Source organism: Berkeleyomyces rouxiae (genome assembly GCF_048999995.1).
Source record: "Berkeleyomyces rouxiae strain 22BRR77 chromosome Unknown BrBRR77_ptg000002l, whole genome shotgun sequence".
NCBI classification, from domain to species: Eukaryota; Fungi; Ascomycota; class Sordariomycetes; order Microascales; family Ceratocystidaceae; genus Berkeleyomyces; species Berkeleyomyces rouxiae.
Window position 1 is genome coordinate 4,178,803 of NW_027396492.1, and position 16,018 is coordinate 4,194,820.

General features: G+C 54.9%; 4 protein-coding genes across 4 annotated transcripts; 3 read left to right on the forward strand and 1 right to left on the reverse strand.

The window, feature by feature from the left end:
• Positions 1–279: 279 nt before the first annotated feature.
• On the forward strand, positions 280–2,325 carry BROUX77_002746 (uncharacterized protein; the record flags this gene model as incomplete). The annotated part of the gene is made up of 1 exon (XM_073747320.1): positions 280–2,325. One exon carries the CDS (start codon positions 280–282, stop codon positions 2,323–2,325), a length of 2,046 nt encoding a protein of 681 aa, XP_073607828.1.
• Positions 2,326–2,792: 467 nt separating this feature from the next.
• Positions 2,793–5,489, reverse strand: BROUX77_002747 (uncharacterized protein; the record flags this gene model as incomplete). The annotated part of the gene is made up of 1 exon (XM_073747321.1): positions 2,793–5,489. One exon carries the CDS (start codon positions 5,487–5,489, stop codon positions 2,793–2,795), a length of 2,697 nt encoding a protein of 898 aa, XP_073607829.1.
• A 3,475-nt stretch (positions 5,490–8,964) lies between these two features.
• Positions 8,965–11,023, forward strand: BROUX77_002748 (uncharacterized protein; the record flags this gene model as incomplete). Its single annotated transcript, XM_073747323.1, has 4 exons — positions 8,965–9,063; positions 9,309–9,912; positions 9,977–10,728; positions 10,802–11,023. The coding sequence occupies 4 exons, from the start codon at positions 8,965–8,967 to the stop codon at positions 11,021–11,023; spliced, it is 1,677 nt and encodes a 558-aa protein (XP_073607830.1).
• Positions 11,024–12,137: 1,114 nt separating this feature from the next.
• Positions 12,138–15,410, forward strand: BROUX77_002749 (uncharacterized protein; the record flags this gene model as incomplete). The annotated part of the gene is made up of 4 exons (XM_073747324.1): positions 12,138–13,295; positions 13,412–14,443; positions 14,504–14,784; positions 14,849–15,410. 4 exons carry the CDS (start codon positions 12,138–12,140, stop codon positions 15,408–15,410), a joined length of 3,033 nt encoding a protein of 1,010 aa, XP_073607831.1.
• Positions 15,411–16,018: the final 608 nt, after the last annotated feature.

Here is a 16,018-nt window from a genome sequence, read left to right on the forward strand (position 1 = left end):
GCGCCCCAGAGCTACAAAGGCCCGTATCCTGACCTCTTTTTGATTGAGCGAGAGCAGCTTGGCTGGGAGCGTCCCACACGTCATTTGCCGCCGTGCCGTGCTGCTTCTCCTTGGGCGCGACCGCCTGTTTTTTTTTCTTTTTATCTTCCCTAGCGCTCTTCTGACTTGTGTCCAGCTTGTGCTCCCGCTTCTCTAACTTTCGCGCTCCTCCCGCCGACCTCTTCATAGGGCGCTCCTCCTTTGGCTTGACCAAGACCGCTTCCACAAGCCCAAGCTACCATGTCTTCCTCGTCGTCTTCCAGCAACGGCCACTCACCGCCAACACCCATCCGCCGCAAGTTCATCGACACCGGCGACGATCCGCTCAACGAACACTCTCCCCTGCTCTCGCCCGCAAGCCCTAACCTGAACCACGCCGAGCGCCTGCTGCCTGCTTCCGAGGCGCAAATGGCTGGCGCATCTCCTGCCGCCCAGGCCCGCCGCCAAATGCCGTCGCCTTTTCTCGTCGCCCAAGACGAGACCCACGAAGCCACAAAGAGCGTGTGGTACCTGATCTTGCTGACCATCAGCATCGGAGGCCTGCAGATTGCCTGGTCCGTCGAGCTGAGCAACGGGTCGCCGTATCTGCTGTCGCTTGGCCTCAGCAAGTCTCTGATGGCCCTGGTCTGGATCGCAGGCCCGCTGAGCGGAACGCTTGTGCAACCATATGTCGGCATGCTGAGCGACAACTGCCGGCTGCCGTGGGGGAAGCGCAAGCCGTTCATGCTGGGCGGCACTCTCGCAACAGTGGCATCGCTGCTGTTTCTGGCCTGGACAAAGGAAATTGTCTCGGCTGTACTGACTCTCTTTGGCTTCAGCACCGAAAGCAGCGGCGCCAGAAACGCCGTCATCGTTGTGGCTGTGATAGGCGTGTACGTGCTCGACTTCGCCATAAACACAGTCCAGGCCGCTATCCGTGCCTTCATCGTCGACTGCGCACCAGCCCACCAGCAGGAAGCCGCAAACGCCATGGCAAGCCGCATTACTGGCTTTGGCAACATCATTGGCTACCTAGCGGGCTATGTCGAGCTGCAGCGCTATGTTCCCTGGCTGGGGAGCACCCAGTTCCAGGCGTTGTGTGCCATTGCCAGCGTTGCCCTAGCCGTGACCATCTGCCTGAGTGTCACGCTGATCCCCGAACGCGACCCGCGAATCGACGGGAAGCCGCCCAAGGAGAACCTCGGCATCGTCGCCTTTTTCGGCGAGCTATTCCACTCCATGCGCCGCCTGCCCGCGCAGATCAAACGCGTGTGCTTTGTGCAGCTGTTCTCGTGGATTGGCTGGTTCCCATTCCTCTTCTACACGTCGTCCTACATTGGCGAACTATACGTCGAGCCTTTTCTCGAGGCCAACCCCAACATGAGCGACCAGGACCTTGAAAGGCTCTACGAAGAGGCCACGCGTGTTGGAACTCTTGCCCTCTTTATTAACGCGATTGTGACCCTGGCGACCAATGTCTTTCTCCCCTTCTTCATCGCGCCTACGTACGATAAGGCGCCCGCAAGCGACGACCCCTCCCGCCCCAAGCTCGCTTCAGCCTTTGACAGTCTCCATATCCCTGGCTTCACGCTCAAGCGCGCCTGGTTCGTCTCACTCCTCTTCTTTGCAGTCACTCTGCTGATGACACTGTTCATCCACTCGGTCAAACTTGCGACCGCGCTGGTTGGCTCCATCGGCTTTACGTGGGCCCTGACGCTGTGGGCGCCGTGGGCCATCATTTCGGCCGAAATCAGCCGCCGCGACGCACTGATCCGCGCGCGCAAGCTCAAGCAGCAGGAACTAGCGTCGCAGTGGTTTCCCTTCCGCACGCCGTCGGGCCTCGGCAGCTTCGACAACACCCACAGCCCCGAGCTGGGCATGGATGAGGCCGCCGAGCACGACGAGGCCGGCGTGATTCTCGGCATCCACAACATGTCTATTGCCGCGCCCCAGATTGTCGCAAACATCAGCTCCAGCGTCATCTTCTCCATCTGGCAAAAGCCTCGCGGCACCCCCGGCGACCGCAGCATGACCTATGTCTTTGCGCTCGGCAGCGTCTTTGTCCTCATTTCTGCCGCCTTTGTCTTCCGCATCAACGACGGCGCACTTGAGGACCGCGCTGACCACGATGCCCCTGTCGAGCCTGAGGGCCAGAGACTCCTGGGTGCCGGCGACGGTGGCGAGCAGGAGACGGGCGCTGCCGCCGGTGCGGGGAGATTAAGTGGTGAGCAGAGTTTGCGCAGCTCGGTAGATTCCGGAGACTCGGCAGGGAGATCTGTCGCTCGGGATGTGGGATTGGAGCCGTGATTCAAGCGCCGTCTACACTCTTCTACTAGTATCCCCTTTTTGTTTTTTTGTTTTTTTCTTTCTTTTCCTTGTCCACCGCTTATTCCCCTTTCCCGTCTCTGGGTAGCTTTGTGTTCTGTTTTGCTTTCTTTTCTCTCTTTCACGGTGATGAGGGCGTTTTTGTCATTGTCTGATGAACTTCATATTTATACACACATATATAGCTATATACTTTCTCTTCTAGCCACCCTTGGTCCTAGTGCCCGGCCCGACTGCATTACATTATATCCCTCCGCAATATAGTTTTCTTCATTTCTTTTTTTTTGCTCCTGGTCAAGAATTTGGTCACAAAACAGGTTTCTTTTCGACTTGGCAACATGCCCGCTCTATCAAAGAGCCTGCGGAGAAAGAGAGCCTACCAGAGGCGCCCCATCCGTCCCTGCTCCGCCACCGACTCCCTGCGAGCCACAAACCGTCCCCGACAAGCCTTAAATGAAGTCATCGTCGTCATCGCCATTCTCAAGCTCCGCCACAGGCACAGCCCGGCTGCGCAAAAAGTCATCGACAAACGAGCGCACACGCTGCACGCGGTTCGCGCGCACCGGCTGTGAGTCAATGGCAACGGGGCTACGGCGGTTGTGGGTGTGACTTCCGGCGGCGGCATCTCCGTTGTTGGCAGTAGCAGCATTGCTACCCGCATCTCTGTTGCCAGCAACGCGACCGGCAGCACCAGCGTTGTTGGCAGTAGCATCTTCGTTGTTGACAGCGTTGGCGCCAGCGGTGTTGTCTGCAGCTGCGCCGCCGTTGTTGTCAGCCGCGCCTCCATGGTTACCACCGGCATGGCGGGCCTCAAACAGGTTGGTGGAGCGGGCAGCAGACTTGGCATCATCGGCGGCGCCGGCTTCGGCGTCCTTGTTTTTGCGGGTAGCGGCGCCCGTGCGGTTCCGGTTCTTGCGGGTGGCAGCGCCCGTGCGGTTCCGGCTCTTGCGCGTTGAGGCACCGGTGCGGTTCTTGCGGGTGGCGGCACCAGTGCGGTTCTTGCGACGGCGGCCGGTGCGGTTCTTGTGGCGCGCTTCAAGGTCGGAGCGCGCGAGGACAGGCAGCGAGTCAATGTCGAAGGGGCTGCGGCGGTTGTGGGTGTGGCCTCCGGCAGCGGCATCTTCGTTGTTGGCCGTAGCAGCGTTGTTGCCCGCACCTCTGTTGCCAGCACCACGACCGGCAGCACTAGCGTTGTTACCGGCAGCGCCTCCGTTGTTGGCAGCAGCGCCTCTGTTCTTGCCATGAGCACCACCGTTGTTACCGGCAGCGCCTCCGTTGTTGTTGGCAGCGTCATCTTCATTGTTGGCAGCACCGCCGTTGTTGGCAGCATCATCCTCGTTGTTGGCAGCGCCTCCGTTGTTGGCAGCGTCATCTTCATTGTTGGCAGCGCCTCCGTTGTTTGCAGCGTCGTCTTCGTTGTTGACGGCATCTCCATTGTTACCAGCAGCGCCTCTGTTCTTGCCACGAGCACCACCGTTGTTACCGGCAGCGCCTCCGTTGTTGTTGGCAGCATCATCCTCGTTGTTGGCAGCGCCTCCGTTGTTGGCAGCGTCATCTTCATTGTTGGCAGCACCGCCGTTGTTGGCAGCGTCATCTTCATTGTTGGCAGCACCGCCGTTGTTGGCAGCATCATCCTCGTTGTTGGCAGCGCCTCCGTTGTTGGCAGCGTCATCTTCATTGTTGGCAGCACCGCCGTTGTTGGCAGCATCATCCTCGTTGCCACCAGCGCCTCCGTTGTTGGCAGCTTCATCTTCATTGTTGGCAGCACCGCCGTTGTTTGCAGCGTCGTCTTCGTTGTTGGCGGCATCTCCATTGTTGCCAGCAGCGCCTTTGTTCTTGCCATGAGCACCACCGTTGTTACCGGCAGCGCCTCCGTTGTTGTTGGCAGCGTCATCTTCATTGTTGGCAGCGCCTCCGTTGTTGGCAGCATCATCCTCGTTGCCACCAGCGCCTCCGTTGTTGGCAGCATCATCCTCGTTGCCACCAGCGCCTCCGTTGTTGGCAGCTTCATCTTCATTGTTGGCAGCACCGCCGTTGTTTGCAGCGTCGTCTTCGTTGTTGGCGGCATCTCCATTGTTGCCAGCAGCGCCTTTGTTCTTGCCATGAGCACCACCGTTGTTACCGGCAGCGCCTCCGTTGTTGTTGGCAGCGTCATCTTCATTGTTGGCAGCGCCTCCGTTGTTGGCAGCGTCATCTTCATTGTTGGCAGCGCCTCCGTTGTTGGCAGCATCATCCTCGTTGCCACCAGCGCCTCCGTTGTTGGCAGCGTCATCTTCATTGTTGGCAGCACCGCCGTTGTTTGCAGCGTCGTCTTCGTTGTTAGCAGCACCACCGTTGTTCCCAGCATCCCGACCAGCACCCCGACCAGCGCCCTTGGTCCGACCAGAGCCAGTGCGGTTCCTCCTGTGGCGGGCCTCAAGTCCGCGGCGTGACAGAACAGGGAACGACCGAGGGTCCAGAGGTTTGCGCTCGTCCAGATGCTTTCTCTTCAGCTCAGCCTTAGGGGCGACGGGAGCTGCCAGAGCAGCCCAGGTAGGGAACTCGGCGTTACGAGCGGCAGCCAGATTAATCAAGAAAGTGCCATTGCCACCAGTGGCAGAGCCGCCAAGTGTAGCAGCAGTGGAGGTGGGGTCAGAGACAGCGGCTACGGATAAGCCAAAGCCCAGGGTAGCGGAATCGGCCAAGCCGTCAAGAGTTCCGCCGAGCGCGGGGTCCAGGCAGTTCTCGCAGAGGAAGGTGTACAGCAACGAAGCCTTGTCAGCGCTAGTGGACTCGCTGATAGTACGGATCTTGTAGTCGCCCTTGATCTCAGACTGGTCGGAGCTACGAAGAGAACCGGTCACGTCGGCACCGTTGGCGTAGGCCACGACAAAAATGCCGTCGTCGATGGCACCGTTCAGACCCAGTGCGCCCCATCCGGCACCATTGCTGAGCGGGACAGAGATCTGGCCGATGAAGCTGTCTTCGGCGAATTCAGGTAGTGCCATGCCGACGGATGCTGACTGCGCAGAGAAGCGCTGGAAGACGATGCCGGACTTGGCATCGGTGAAGGTGGATGCGGTGTTGGCCTGAGCGACAGCCAGGGCAGGGAGGAGAGGGAGGAAGACGGACGAGACCGTGAGGAACGCTTGGACTTTGAACGCCATGATTTTGAGGGAGGGGATGGTCGTTTGAGGAGGAGTGTGTGTGTTGAGCTTTTGTGATTATTAGAAGTGTGTAGAAAGAATAGACAAAAGACCAGCTCGTAATATTAGAAGTAAAATAAGAGGATAAAAAAGCCACCAGGGCTGGGCGATGAGAGTATCAAGGCCTACGAAAAGAAGAAGAAAGGAAGAGAAGAAGTAGAAGGGACGCAAGTGTGTTGAGTAGTTCCACGGCAAATAGATGACTGCGGAGTGAAGAACAGCGAGAGGAAACAGCCAGGAGACCGGCGGACGGACTGGCCTTTATATGCCGTTGTCAGTAGGCCGTCTGGGCATGGCTCCAGTTGGTTGCACCGGTCTTTGATACTCGGACCCAGACCCTCTAGGGCCTCCAGTTCCTCCAGCAATACCAAGCCTGTCCCTCTTCCACACGCCGGGCCCCTTCCACCTTCCCCTGTCTGTCAGCCCTTATTGCTTCACGCATACTCGACGCAGGACGTGCTTCAGCTCCGGGCGCAGGAGCGGTGGTCCAGGCGCCTCGACTGTATGCAGTCAAAGTAAAGTTCATGGCAAGCGCCCTGGACTCGCTGGTCTCGCGATGTGCATTACTGTCTGATGATCATGACTGTGAAGCGTCAAATTCATTCCTCCGGCGCCCTTTGTGCAGGCCGGCCGGGCTTTCTGCAACGCCGTTTCACCAGCTAGTCTCAGCCCCCCGCTTCAGGCTCTGACTATCAGACACTCTGGATCCCCATGGATCAATGCTACAAGACTGATTCAACGACCTCATGGCGATCCAGTTCCCACCAGCAACGCCTGCCAGGGAAATTCTGGTCAGTCGGGCGGAACCCTAGTCAACCCTAGCCACTTACACGCTCTCGGATTCCTCTTTGATGTAATGCCTTGTTTCAATGTCAGGGCCCAGTTTGATCGGTGACAGGCACTGGACCTCAACCTGCAATCTCACAGTTTGGTGCCTGGATCACTAGTTTGTTCAAGTCTTTGTTGTTTTGTCGCGTAGGTCTGTTTTTCCGTAGGATGTTTAAGCCTGTTTCGCCCGTGTTTGGTTGTCGTCCAAACTGAGGCTCAGGACCAGATGTGGGGGACACGACCCTAATACATCAAATGCTGGACATAACCCTAAGAATACTACGTCATTAAGGCATACGTGTAAGTTGCCCCCCAACAATGCAGCAAAGGACCAATAGTCGGCTGGGGACATGAGCTCCACAAGGAGAAAGCTGTAGCAGCGAATGATGCATGTTACAGGACTCGGACGAATAGGTGTAAGCAAGTAGCTAGTTCGAGGTTAAGATGTCTCCATGCAGTCGCATAGGATAGAACATACTCAGTGTTATCGCATCTATACTGATGTCAGCGTGGGCTTGGCGGGCTCAGCACGGTCCTACGGGCTCAACTTTGACCGACCCTGTCTGTAACTAACAAGTCAGGAAGTCTGTACTCAAACAGGAGCGGATTTGAAGAGTTATAGCGACAGGCTCAGGCTCAGACTCAAGCTCAGGGACACAGCTGTAACAATTGTTTGCGAGCCCCCTACTGGGGTGCGGTGCATAGCCCCAAGCGTGAAGCTAGCTGTCTTTGTATGTATGTACATCTCCCTGCGCCGCCGGCAGCACCTGTCTCCTGCAGATTACAAGTACCAGCTGCCAACTCACTAGTAGTTATTCATTCCCCAGGGAGTGTTATCAGAGTCTAGTCTACGTCGTGTCTAGGCAGCACTTGAAGACAGCCAGCAACCTGTCTTTTTTATCCTTGTCTGTCAAGATTAGCTTCACGAAAAGTAGTCGTTTGCTTATCCGACCCTGATATACGGCATGAACTGCGCCATCTTACTCCAGCTGATCATATCTCGGGGGATACCATCGGGGAAACACAGGCTGTCATAGCAAGACAAGCAGGTAAACGCCTGTAGTTATGCATGTACATATGTACATAGTTACCTGTTCACGCACACACGCATAAGGAAATAAAAGCACGTGCACCGTGGTACTTGTGCTGTTGTTAGGAAACATAGCAGCAGCCGACAACCACAACCCACAGAACGAACGAGCGTGAGCGTGAGTGTGAGTGTGAGTGTGAGTGTGAGTGTGAGTGTGAGTGTGAGTGTGAGTGTGAGTGTGAGCGTGAGCGTGAGTGTTGATCCGGCCGGGTTGTAAATTGTTGGAGTGGCCTAGGCTACCAATGACAGGCTGACGAATAGTTCAGCTAGAATACATGCATATATGTACAGGGACACCTAGATACAGCATGGAGTAACGGGACAGGTACAGGAGGCAGTTTGGTTTGGTGGGTGGTTAGTTAGGGCCCGTGGCTACAGGGCTTTCCCAGGCCTGTCTGGCCATTGACTGCAGCCTGCATGTGTTGTGCGAGCCATGCAACGTGGTAGCAAGTGGCTCTTGGGGTGGGTTGAGCTGCGGTCCTGGTTGTGTCTGGTTGTGTGTGGTTGTGTGTGGTTGTGTTGGTCTTGGTCTTGGTGGACTTGGGGGCCAAGAGCGGGAACAGCATCCAGGTCTAGGCATGGCACAGGAATAGAAGCGGCTCTCGGGGTCCGCCTTTGGCCGGCTGGGTCCGGTGGCCAGCACAGGGAAGCAATATTGGAGTTGTAGGGCCTGAGATAGCAACACGGTGGTATCAAAGGGCAATGCAAGAGATTGCAGCTCTAAGCTGGGGGTGGGCAATATACCTAGACGGTTTTATAGAGACAACAACTTCAAGGTGTGAGGTAGTTGGCTACTAGTGAACGATCCGTGATACCTTGATGACACGCAGATGTGGGGCAGGGAAGCCCAGATAACCGCCCTATAACCCTAACTCTGCAGAAGAACAAAAGAACACAAGACCCGCATTTCCTGATTGGGCGCCAGCGCACTGACAGCCGCCGTCACTAGGCCGTGGGTGTGGGTGTGGGTGGGTGACCAGCCAAGACAAGACGACCAGCAACGGCACGGGCACGGGCACAGGCACAAATCCAAGTTCACACGTGTGTACTTGGACACTGGTTGCAATTTGCCAACAAGACAGGCCGTAGACGGATGAGATGAGGAGGCGACCAGCCCAGACCTAGGCAGTCACCGTTTCGTCGCTCTCTGATTACCTAAGTGAGGCTATGGCCGGCAAACAAGCTCCCCCAGCGCCTTTGGCCCTGTGAAACATCCCGGCAGCCCACAATAGGCGTCACAGTTAAGGCTACGAGTTGTGCGAGTGGACGACTGAGTGAGTGAACGAGTGAGTATACTTGGTACTTGGTACTTGTCCAATTGGCTTTTTGCTTTCTCTTTTTTGCTGTGTAGCTCCTGCTCCTTCTCCTGCTCCTGTGTTCCTATGGTCCTGCTCTAGGATCCGGTGCCTTTAGCTGTCCCCTTCCACCCACCACAAAAAGCTCGCCTTTTCCACTCCCACCATTTTGATTTTTCCCCCTTCATCCACCTCCACCTTTTCGCCCGCACGATTGCCCATCATGGCGTCCCAAAAGTCAGAGTTCGAGTTCCCTCCCACACCTCCATTCACCGGCGACAAGTTCGTCAAGGCGGAGCCTTGCGGTGTGCGCACCACCAGTGTAAGTTTTGCCAATGGAAGCCTGCCCTCCCCTCCCCTCCCCTGTCATTCATCCATCCATCCACCAATCCATCCATGCCCCGCGTTTTCGTTTTGCTTCGTTTGGAGAAGCTGGCGGCGGTTGTGTGCTATGGTGATGTGATGGTGATGCATGGCCTTGGTGGATGTCGATGGGGACAACACCTGGCTTCTGCCAACCGCCAACCCCAACTGTCATCACCACCGCCATTGCCACCCCTCCCAAAGCCACCGTGGTCTGCCAATGGCATTCTCCAACCAGCGTACCTATACCTATACCTATACTTCTACCCGCCTTCCCCCTTCATTGTTCGCTCGCCCGGTGCTAACTCCTGCTTCGCCCAGAAACCCACCATCCACAATGCCCCCCTCCCGGCTGATGGCCCCGGCTCCGATACCTTTAGCAACCTGGGCATGGGCTTCCTGCTTTTCCTGGTCCCCTACTACATGTCCTGGAAGATCGGTGGTGGTATCAAGACCGCCATCTTCTTCGCCATCTTCACCACTATCCCAGTTCTGACGGCCTGGTGGTTGGTTGTTTCCGCCATGGCCTCCCGCCGCAACGAAAAGGCCCGGCTCCCTGGCCGCCCCGTCGAGTTCTACTTGACCTTCAAGAACCAGCCTGACCGCCTCAAGTACCGCGGCAAGAATAAGATTCCCATGGAAACTTTCCTTGAGATGTACTTTGACGGCTTGGTGGAATTCAATGGCGATGCCCTCGAGATTCTCGAGTGGCGTCACGACTGGTGCACCTTCCGTTTCACCTGGGGCATGATTAAGTTTGTCTTTACCGGTTTGCTGCCCGAGGCCATCATGCATACTCGCTCCCAGGGTAAGTTACAATTCCAATCCGCATTGTCCCTTGCACTCTGTAATGTTGACGCTTTGGCCTACAGACGAGGAACAGGTCCGTGACAACTACGATCGTGGCGATGACTTCTACGGCTGGTTTCTGGGCCCGCGCATGGTCTACACTTCCGGCATCGTCTCCGACCCCGATCGCGAGGAAACCCTAGAGGAGCTTCAGGATAACAAGATGGCTGTCATCTGTGAGAAGATTCAGCTGCAGGAGGGCGAATCTCTGCTTGACATTGGTTGCGGTTGGGGCACTCTAGTCAACTTTGCCAGCCATAACTTCAACGCTCGTGCTATTGGTGTCACTCTTGGCCGTAACCAGACAGTCTGGGGTAACTCGATTCTCCGCAAGTCGGGCGTTTCCGAGGAACAGAGCAACATTCTATGCATGGACTACCGCGATATTCCCGTTCCTGAGGGCGGTTTCGACAAGATCACTTGCGTTGAAATGGCCGAGCACGTTGGTATTCGCCACTTTAACAGTTTCCTGACCCAGTGCTACAACATGCTGGACGACGATGGTATGATGTTCATGCAGCTGGCTGGTCTTCGCAAGAGTTGGCAGTACGAGGATCTGAACTGGGGCATCTTTATGAACAAGTACGTCTTCCCGGGTGCCGATGCCTCTACGCCCTTGGGATTCTACATCAGCAGTCTGGAGGCTGCTGGTTTCGAGATCAAGAGCATTGACACCATTGGCGTGCATTACTCGGCTACGCTGTGGCGCTGGTACCGCAACTGGATGGGCAACAGAGACAAGGTTGAGGCCAAGTATGGAAAGCGCTGGTTCCGCGTAAGTTATTTTTCTTTCTTTTTTCTTTTGCGTCTCCGTGTCTCACTACTAACGCTTGCATTGCATGGCGTAGATTTGGGAGTACTTCCTGGCTTCTTCGACCATTGTTTCCCGCCAGGGTGGTGCCACTTGCTACCAAATTACTGTTGTCAAGAACCTGAACTCGACTCACAGAATCGACGGCGTTGATTCGCAGTGGGGTCTTCTCGGTGCCATCGCCAACACTCGGGCCAACCTCGCCAACTGGGCTTCCCGCATGAACAACATCCGGGGCTCCAAGGACGTCCTGGCATAAGAATGCTGTGAGGGAGGGTTTTTTTTTGTCTTTTTGAAAGACACTAATTCAGAGGAAAAAAGAATGAGTCTAACAAGGTAGATGCATTGGGAGGAACATAATGAATTTGGAAACTAGACCCCTGGATACAATAATGTATGAAACAAAGCAGTTATCAAAGCCAATGCAAGCGGAGAGAGGCAGTGTAGAGAGAGAGTAGAGTGTAGCTGGACATTTGTATAACCAACTAGCTGATTGTGGTGACTACTTGTAGCGAACTACTTGTAAATCTGTTCTCCCACCAGCTGTGGGTCTGGTGCGACGTCGAGGCTTGTTACTGCCTGACTATCAAGGCCGCCATGCGTCAGTATCTGTACAGGTCCTTCTTTCTACGGCTTGTTGGCTCTTGTCGGCTGTTGGTATTTGAGGTGGCGCCTATTCCCTCGAGACCTAGCCGGCTATTAGGGTTTTTCTTCTGGGGGGGATATTGTAGGGCTTTGATCTGCGTGAGCTTTTACTTGCCCTGATCAAGACAAAAGACAACAGACGGGAATCAGGCACATTGCGGGGCCGGCCGGCACTTGTCCGTGTCCATTGTCCGTATGCCTGCACATGGTACTTTGAAAGACTGATAAACAAGCCCTGTTTTGTGGGTGCCAAGGCCAGACTAGGCTTGCTGCTGTGCTTTCTTTTGCTGGGCTTGCTTGATTAGGAACAAGAAGAGCATCCAGGGCAAAAGACGCCCACTGCTGTATGGCATGGATTGGGTGTCCCTTTGTCCTTTGTTTGCATGTTAAGCCCAAGGCCAAGCCCTGTTGTCTTTATCTTTGCCTTTGCCGTGGTCTTTGTTCTGGGCCCCTGCTTCCTCGCTCGCTTCCAGAACACGTCTGCTGACTCTCGCTTGTTTTTGAACTTCTTCCCAAACTCCATCTACCTCATCGTGATTCCTGAAAGCTGTCGGTGCCAAGGCAGCCGGTGACGCGTAAAGAAGAAAAGAAGACTCATTGTTTCTGCTCTGCTTCTCCGATAAGGCACTAAGGCGACAAGGCACCAAGACTCCAGGAGAGAGAGGAGCAAACAACGGATCTGCCATTCCAGCCAATAGCGGGGCAGGCTAGACAAGACCAGCCAAAAGATGGTGAACATGGCTATGAATCATCGCCAACAGCAGGACGGCCATCATCAACACCAGCACTTGGGAGATTACCGCCAAAACTCGGCGCTTCACGCGCAAGCGCCCGAGCATCACCCCCACCACCAACATGACCAGCACGTGATTCTGGCTGGCCAGAGCCAGCTGCTGGGCTACAGCGGCCACCGGCTCGAGAGCCCTCACGACCAGCACCAGCACCAGCAAATGGCTGTGCCGATGCAAGTCCAGATCCAGCCCGAGGCCATGGGCAACGCCCTTTATATGTCTGGCCCTCACTGCCAGCAGGAGCAAATCACGCCTGTGCAGTCAGCCTTAAATCCTGGCCTTGGGCTTGGCCGCGTGGCGTCAAGCGCCGAAAGCTTGGGCCTAGTCCCAGAACTGCATGCACTCTCGGCTATCTCCACATCGGCGACCTCGACGTCGGCGACCTTGGCTTCTCCACCGGGATCCCATCCCTTGACATCGCCGACCTCAAATACGGGCCTGGATACGACCCAGCACCAGCACCAGCACCAGCTGCAAATGCAAATGCAAATGCAGATCCAAACCCAGCCGCTATCCCAAGACTTTCAGAACACGCCCCAGGACATGCACCACAATCAGCACCAGCTACCACCAGCCCCTGGCGTCGGCGTCCTCTATGCCAACGCTACCACCAAGCCCGCGTCCTCTTCGGCTCCCACTGCCGCTGCCGCAACCGATGCGGCCACCTGTGCTAACAATAGCAATCAGAGTGCCAGAAACATGGAACCGCAAATGCATTCACTTGCACATGAGCACGAGCATGGACATGCCAAAGTGGACTTTGATCAGGTTGCCGGACCAACTGCGTCTTATCCCAATGCAGACATCGGTGATTATCTCTATGCAGCGCAGGCCACCTCGGGTCCGCAGTCAAACGTGAGCCACCCCCAACAACATATAGCTTCTGCCAACCAGCCAAACCTCAACCATCTTCACCTCCAGCCACAAGTTCAGGGTATCATACCACCGTCTGCCGACATGTCAATGACCCATCAAAGGGAGTGTCCTGCTGGACCGATTCCTCCCGACAACTCCACCTGCAAGCCTTCTTCTGCTGATGGAAACCCTAACACCAGTGGCATGTCTCAAGCCATTGCCGCCGCCTGTCTTTCTTGCGTAAGTAAAAGTGTTCCAAGTCCCACGAAACCAAAAGTGTCTCTACTTTCGGTATGAACACTTCGGGTGACATGCGCATTACTGAGATACTTTTCCAATACTGACTCAGCCTCTAGCGCGCCAAACACCTAAAGTGTAATGGACAGACGCCGTGCAGTCGATGCACTGCGAATCAGTCTGAATGTGTCTACATTGCCTCTCGACGTGGCTACAAGGGCCCCAGAGCCAAACCTGCCGCTAATAACCCCAACAAGCGCCGTGCAGAGTCTGAGCTTGAGGAGACATCGTCGCTCAATGCTGGCACTGCAACGACTACTTCTACCTTCCCCATGGTGATGGGCCACAATTCTGGTGTCCCGGTCACGGGATCCATGGGATCCCTTGCGAACATGGGCGACTACACTGCATCGACATCCACTGGTAGCTCCAACTTCGCCAGCTCCAGCACCGATGGTAGCTCGCCATACTCTGCTTCAGCAACGCCTATGCCAGCCAAGTTGAAACTTACTCGCAGCTATGATACGTCGCATCTACTCCTTTCTCCGACTGCTGCTGCCGCTGCTGCCGCTGCTTTAGGCACCGGACTGGTCCCGGCCCAGACCTCTACCATGTCTGTGGCTGACAGGTGCCTGGACTCTTTCTACCACCATTTCTTTGCTGCACATCCATTTGTCCTGCCCAAGGAGCACTTGCTACGTCTTGCCAAGGATGGACAAATCAACCACTTGCTAATGGCCATGCGCTACATTGGCTCGCTGTTCATTAGCGTTGGCTCCGCTGGCGTGTTGTACTTTGACGAGGCTATGGCCAGATGCTACGATGTGTCGACGCCCAGAGACGGCTTCCTTATTCAAGCCATGATGCTCTTGCTTCTTGGTTTAGACGGAAACTGTCAGCGCCAACAGTCCAAGAAAATACTGCTGGACGTTGAAAAGCTGGCAATTGAAGTTAACCTCCACACGCGGCCGTTTGCTACTATGCATGGCCGAGGAATCCCAGTGCTGGAGGAAAGCTGGCGCCGCACTTGGTGGGATCTCTATGTAATTGATGGCATGATTGCTGGTGTTCATAGAGAAACCAACTTTGCCTTGTACGATATCCTATGTGATGTTGCCTTGCCCTGCGAAGAAGACCAATATGCCAACGAGGTAAACTATCCCACAAAGTGTCTCGCGCAGACTGATATTAACGATTGATTTCACCTATAGACTATCCCGACGCCCATGTATCTGCAAGACCTTGAGGATGCAGACTTTTCCGGGGAGGACCGTGAGTTCTCGTCGTTTGCATACCGCATTGCGTCGGGCCGCATTCTAGGAAAGATGATGAGAACACCAGAGTTCTTCGGCCCCGAAGACGAAAACATTGACAAGATTGAGACTCTTTTAACCAACTGGAGGTTGCATCTGCCGCCAAGTAAGCAGAGTTCTTTGAGTAAGAACCTGCAACTGGACGAGATGATGTTCCAGGCCATCATGATGAACAGAACGTATGTATAACTGGCACTTTGACGCTTATGATCACCTGACTGACACTACTTGTTTCCATCCCAGTATCTCCATAATGTTGCATCAGCCGTTCTCGCAGCTTGACTCTTCTAGCACCCGCAATGTCAACTCTTGCGCAGCTCACCAGCCCGTCACATCAGGCGACGACTTCAACGCACATACTCGGCACACCATTAGCTCTGCCAACGACATTAGCAAGATGATTACGCACAGGGTCCCGCTCCTATCACACACGCACTTTTTCACCTGCGTCATCACACACTCGTCCATCATCCACCTCAGCAAGTGGGCTCTCTACTTTGTCCCTTACGACGACGATGATCTGCGCCAGCAAATCCGCCTGCACATTGGCGCTCTGAACAAGCTTTCACAGGTGTGGAAAGCCGCGAGCACGGCCTGCGGACAGGTCCGCAGCGTGGCACAGGAAATTTACCGCGGTAAAAAGGCCCAGTCGCAGATGCCGGGCTTCTGGATGGGCTTGACGCCAGACCAGGTCATAACCAGCATGGCCAACGACGAGTCCATGATGACGGAGATTGATGCTCTGACTGCGGCGCCGGTGATTGTCGACACAAGCTTTACCAGCGTCGACGCTGGCGGGCAGTAGTTTGTGTGTGGCAAATCTCGGGCAAACTCTGGTCTTGAGCTGTGCTCGGCTTACCTGTTTTGTACCGTTCAACACATTCATCACGTACTCGGAGTACACAGTCTGGCTCATGTTCCTGTTTGCATTTCTTTCTTTTTTGCGAGGGGGGAGTTAGTTTCGGTCCGCCACCTTGTATTTCCTTGTTTTCTTTTTATTGACCTCTCAGCTCTTCTTGTACTTGTAGTTGAAGCCTGGACATAGTCGTTGCTTGCATCTATAAATTGATTTCACAGATAAAAAGACAGGTTCTTTGAACCGAGCATAAAACTATAAACAGGTTCTTTCAAAAAAAAAAACATCGTGTGTGTAATCAGATGTACATACTTGAACAGAACAGGACGATACATGTGAAGGAACTGAAAAATAAAAAACCAAAGAAGCAACGAGATGGATACGCCAAAGAACGCCAGCCAAAACGAAACATGATGCGGCCGCTTTTTTTTCCCTTTCTTTCATGTCAACAGTGACAAAGTCTTGGATTTTTCTTTCTTCCCCCCCTAACGGCCCTTTTTCCTTCCTTCTTTTCTCTATTTCTGTTTTTGCTTCTTCTCCGATGCTCAGAGATTCTA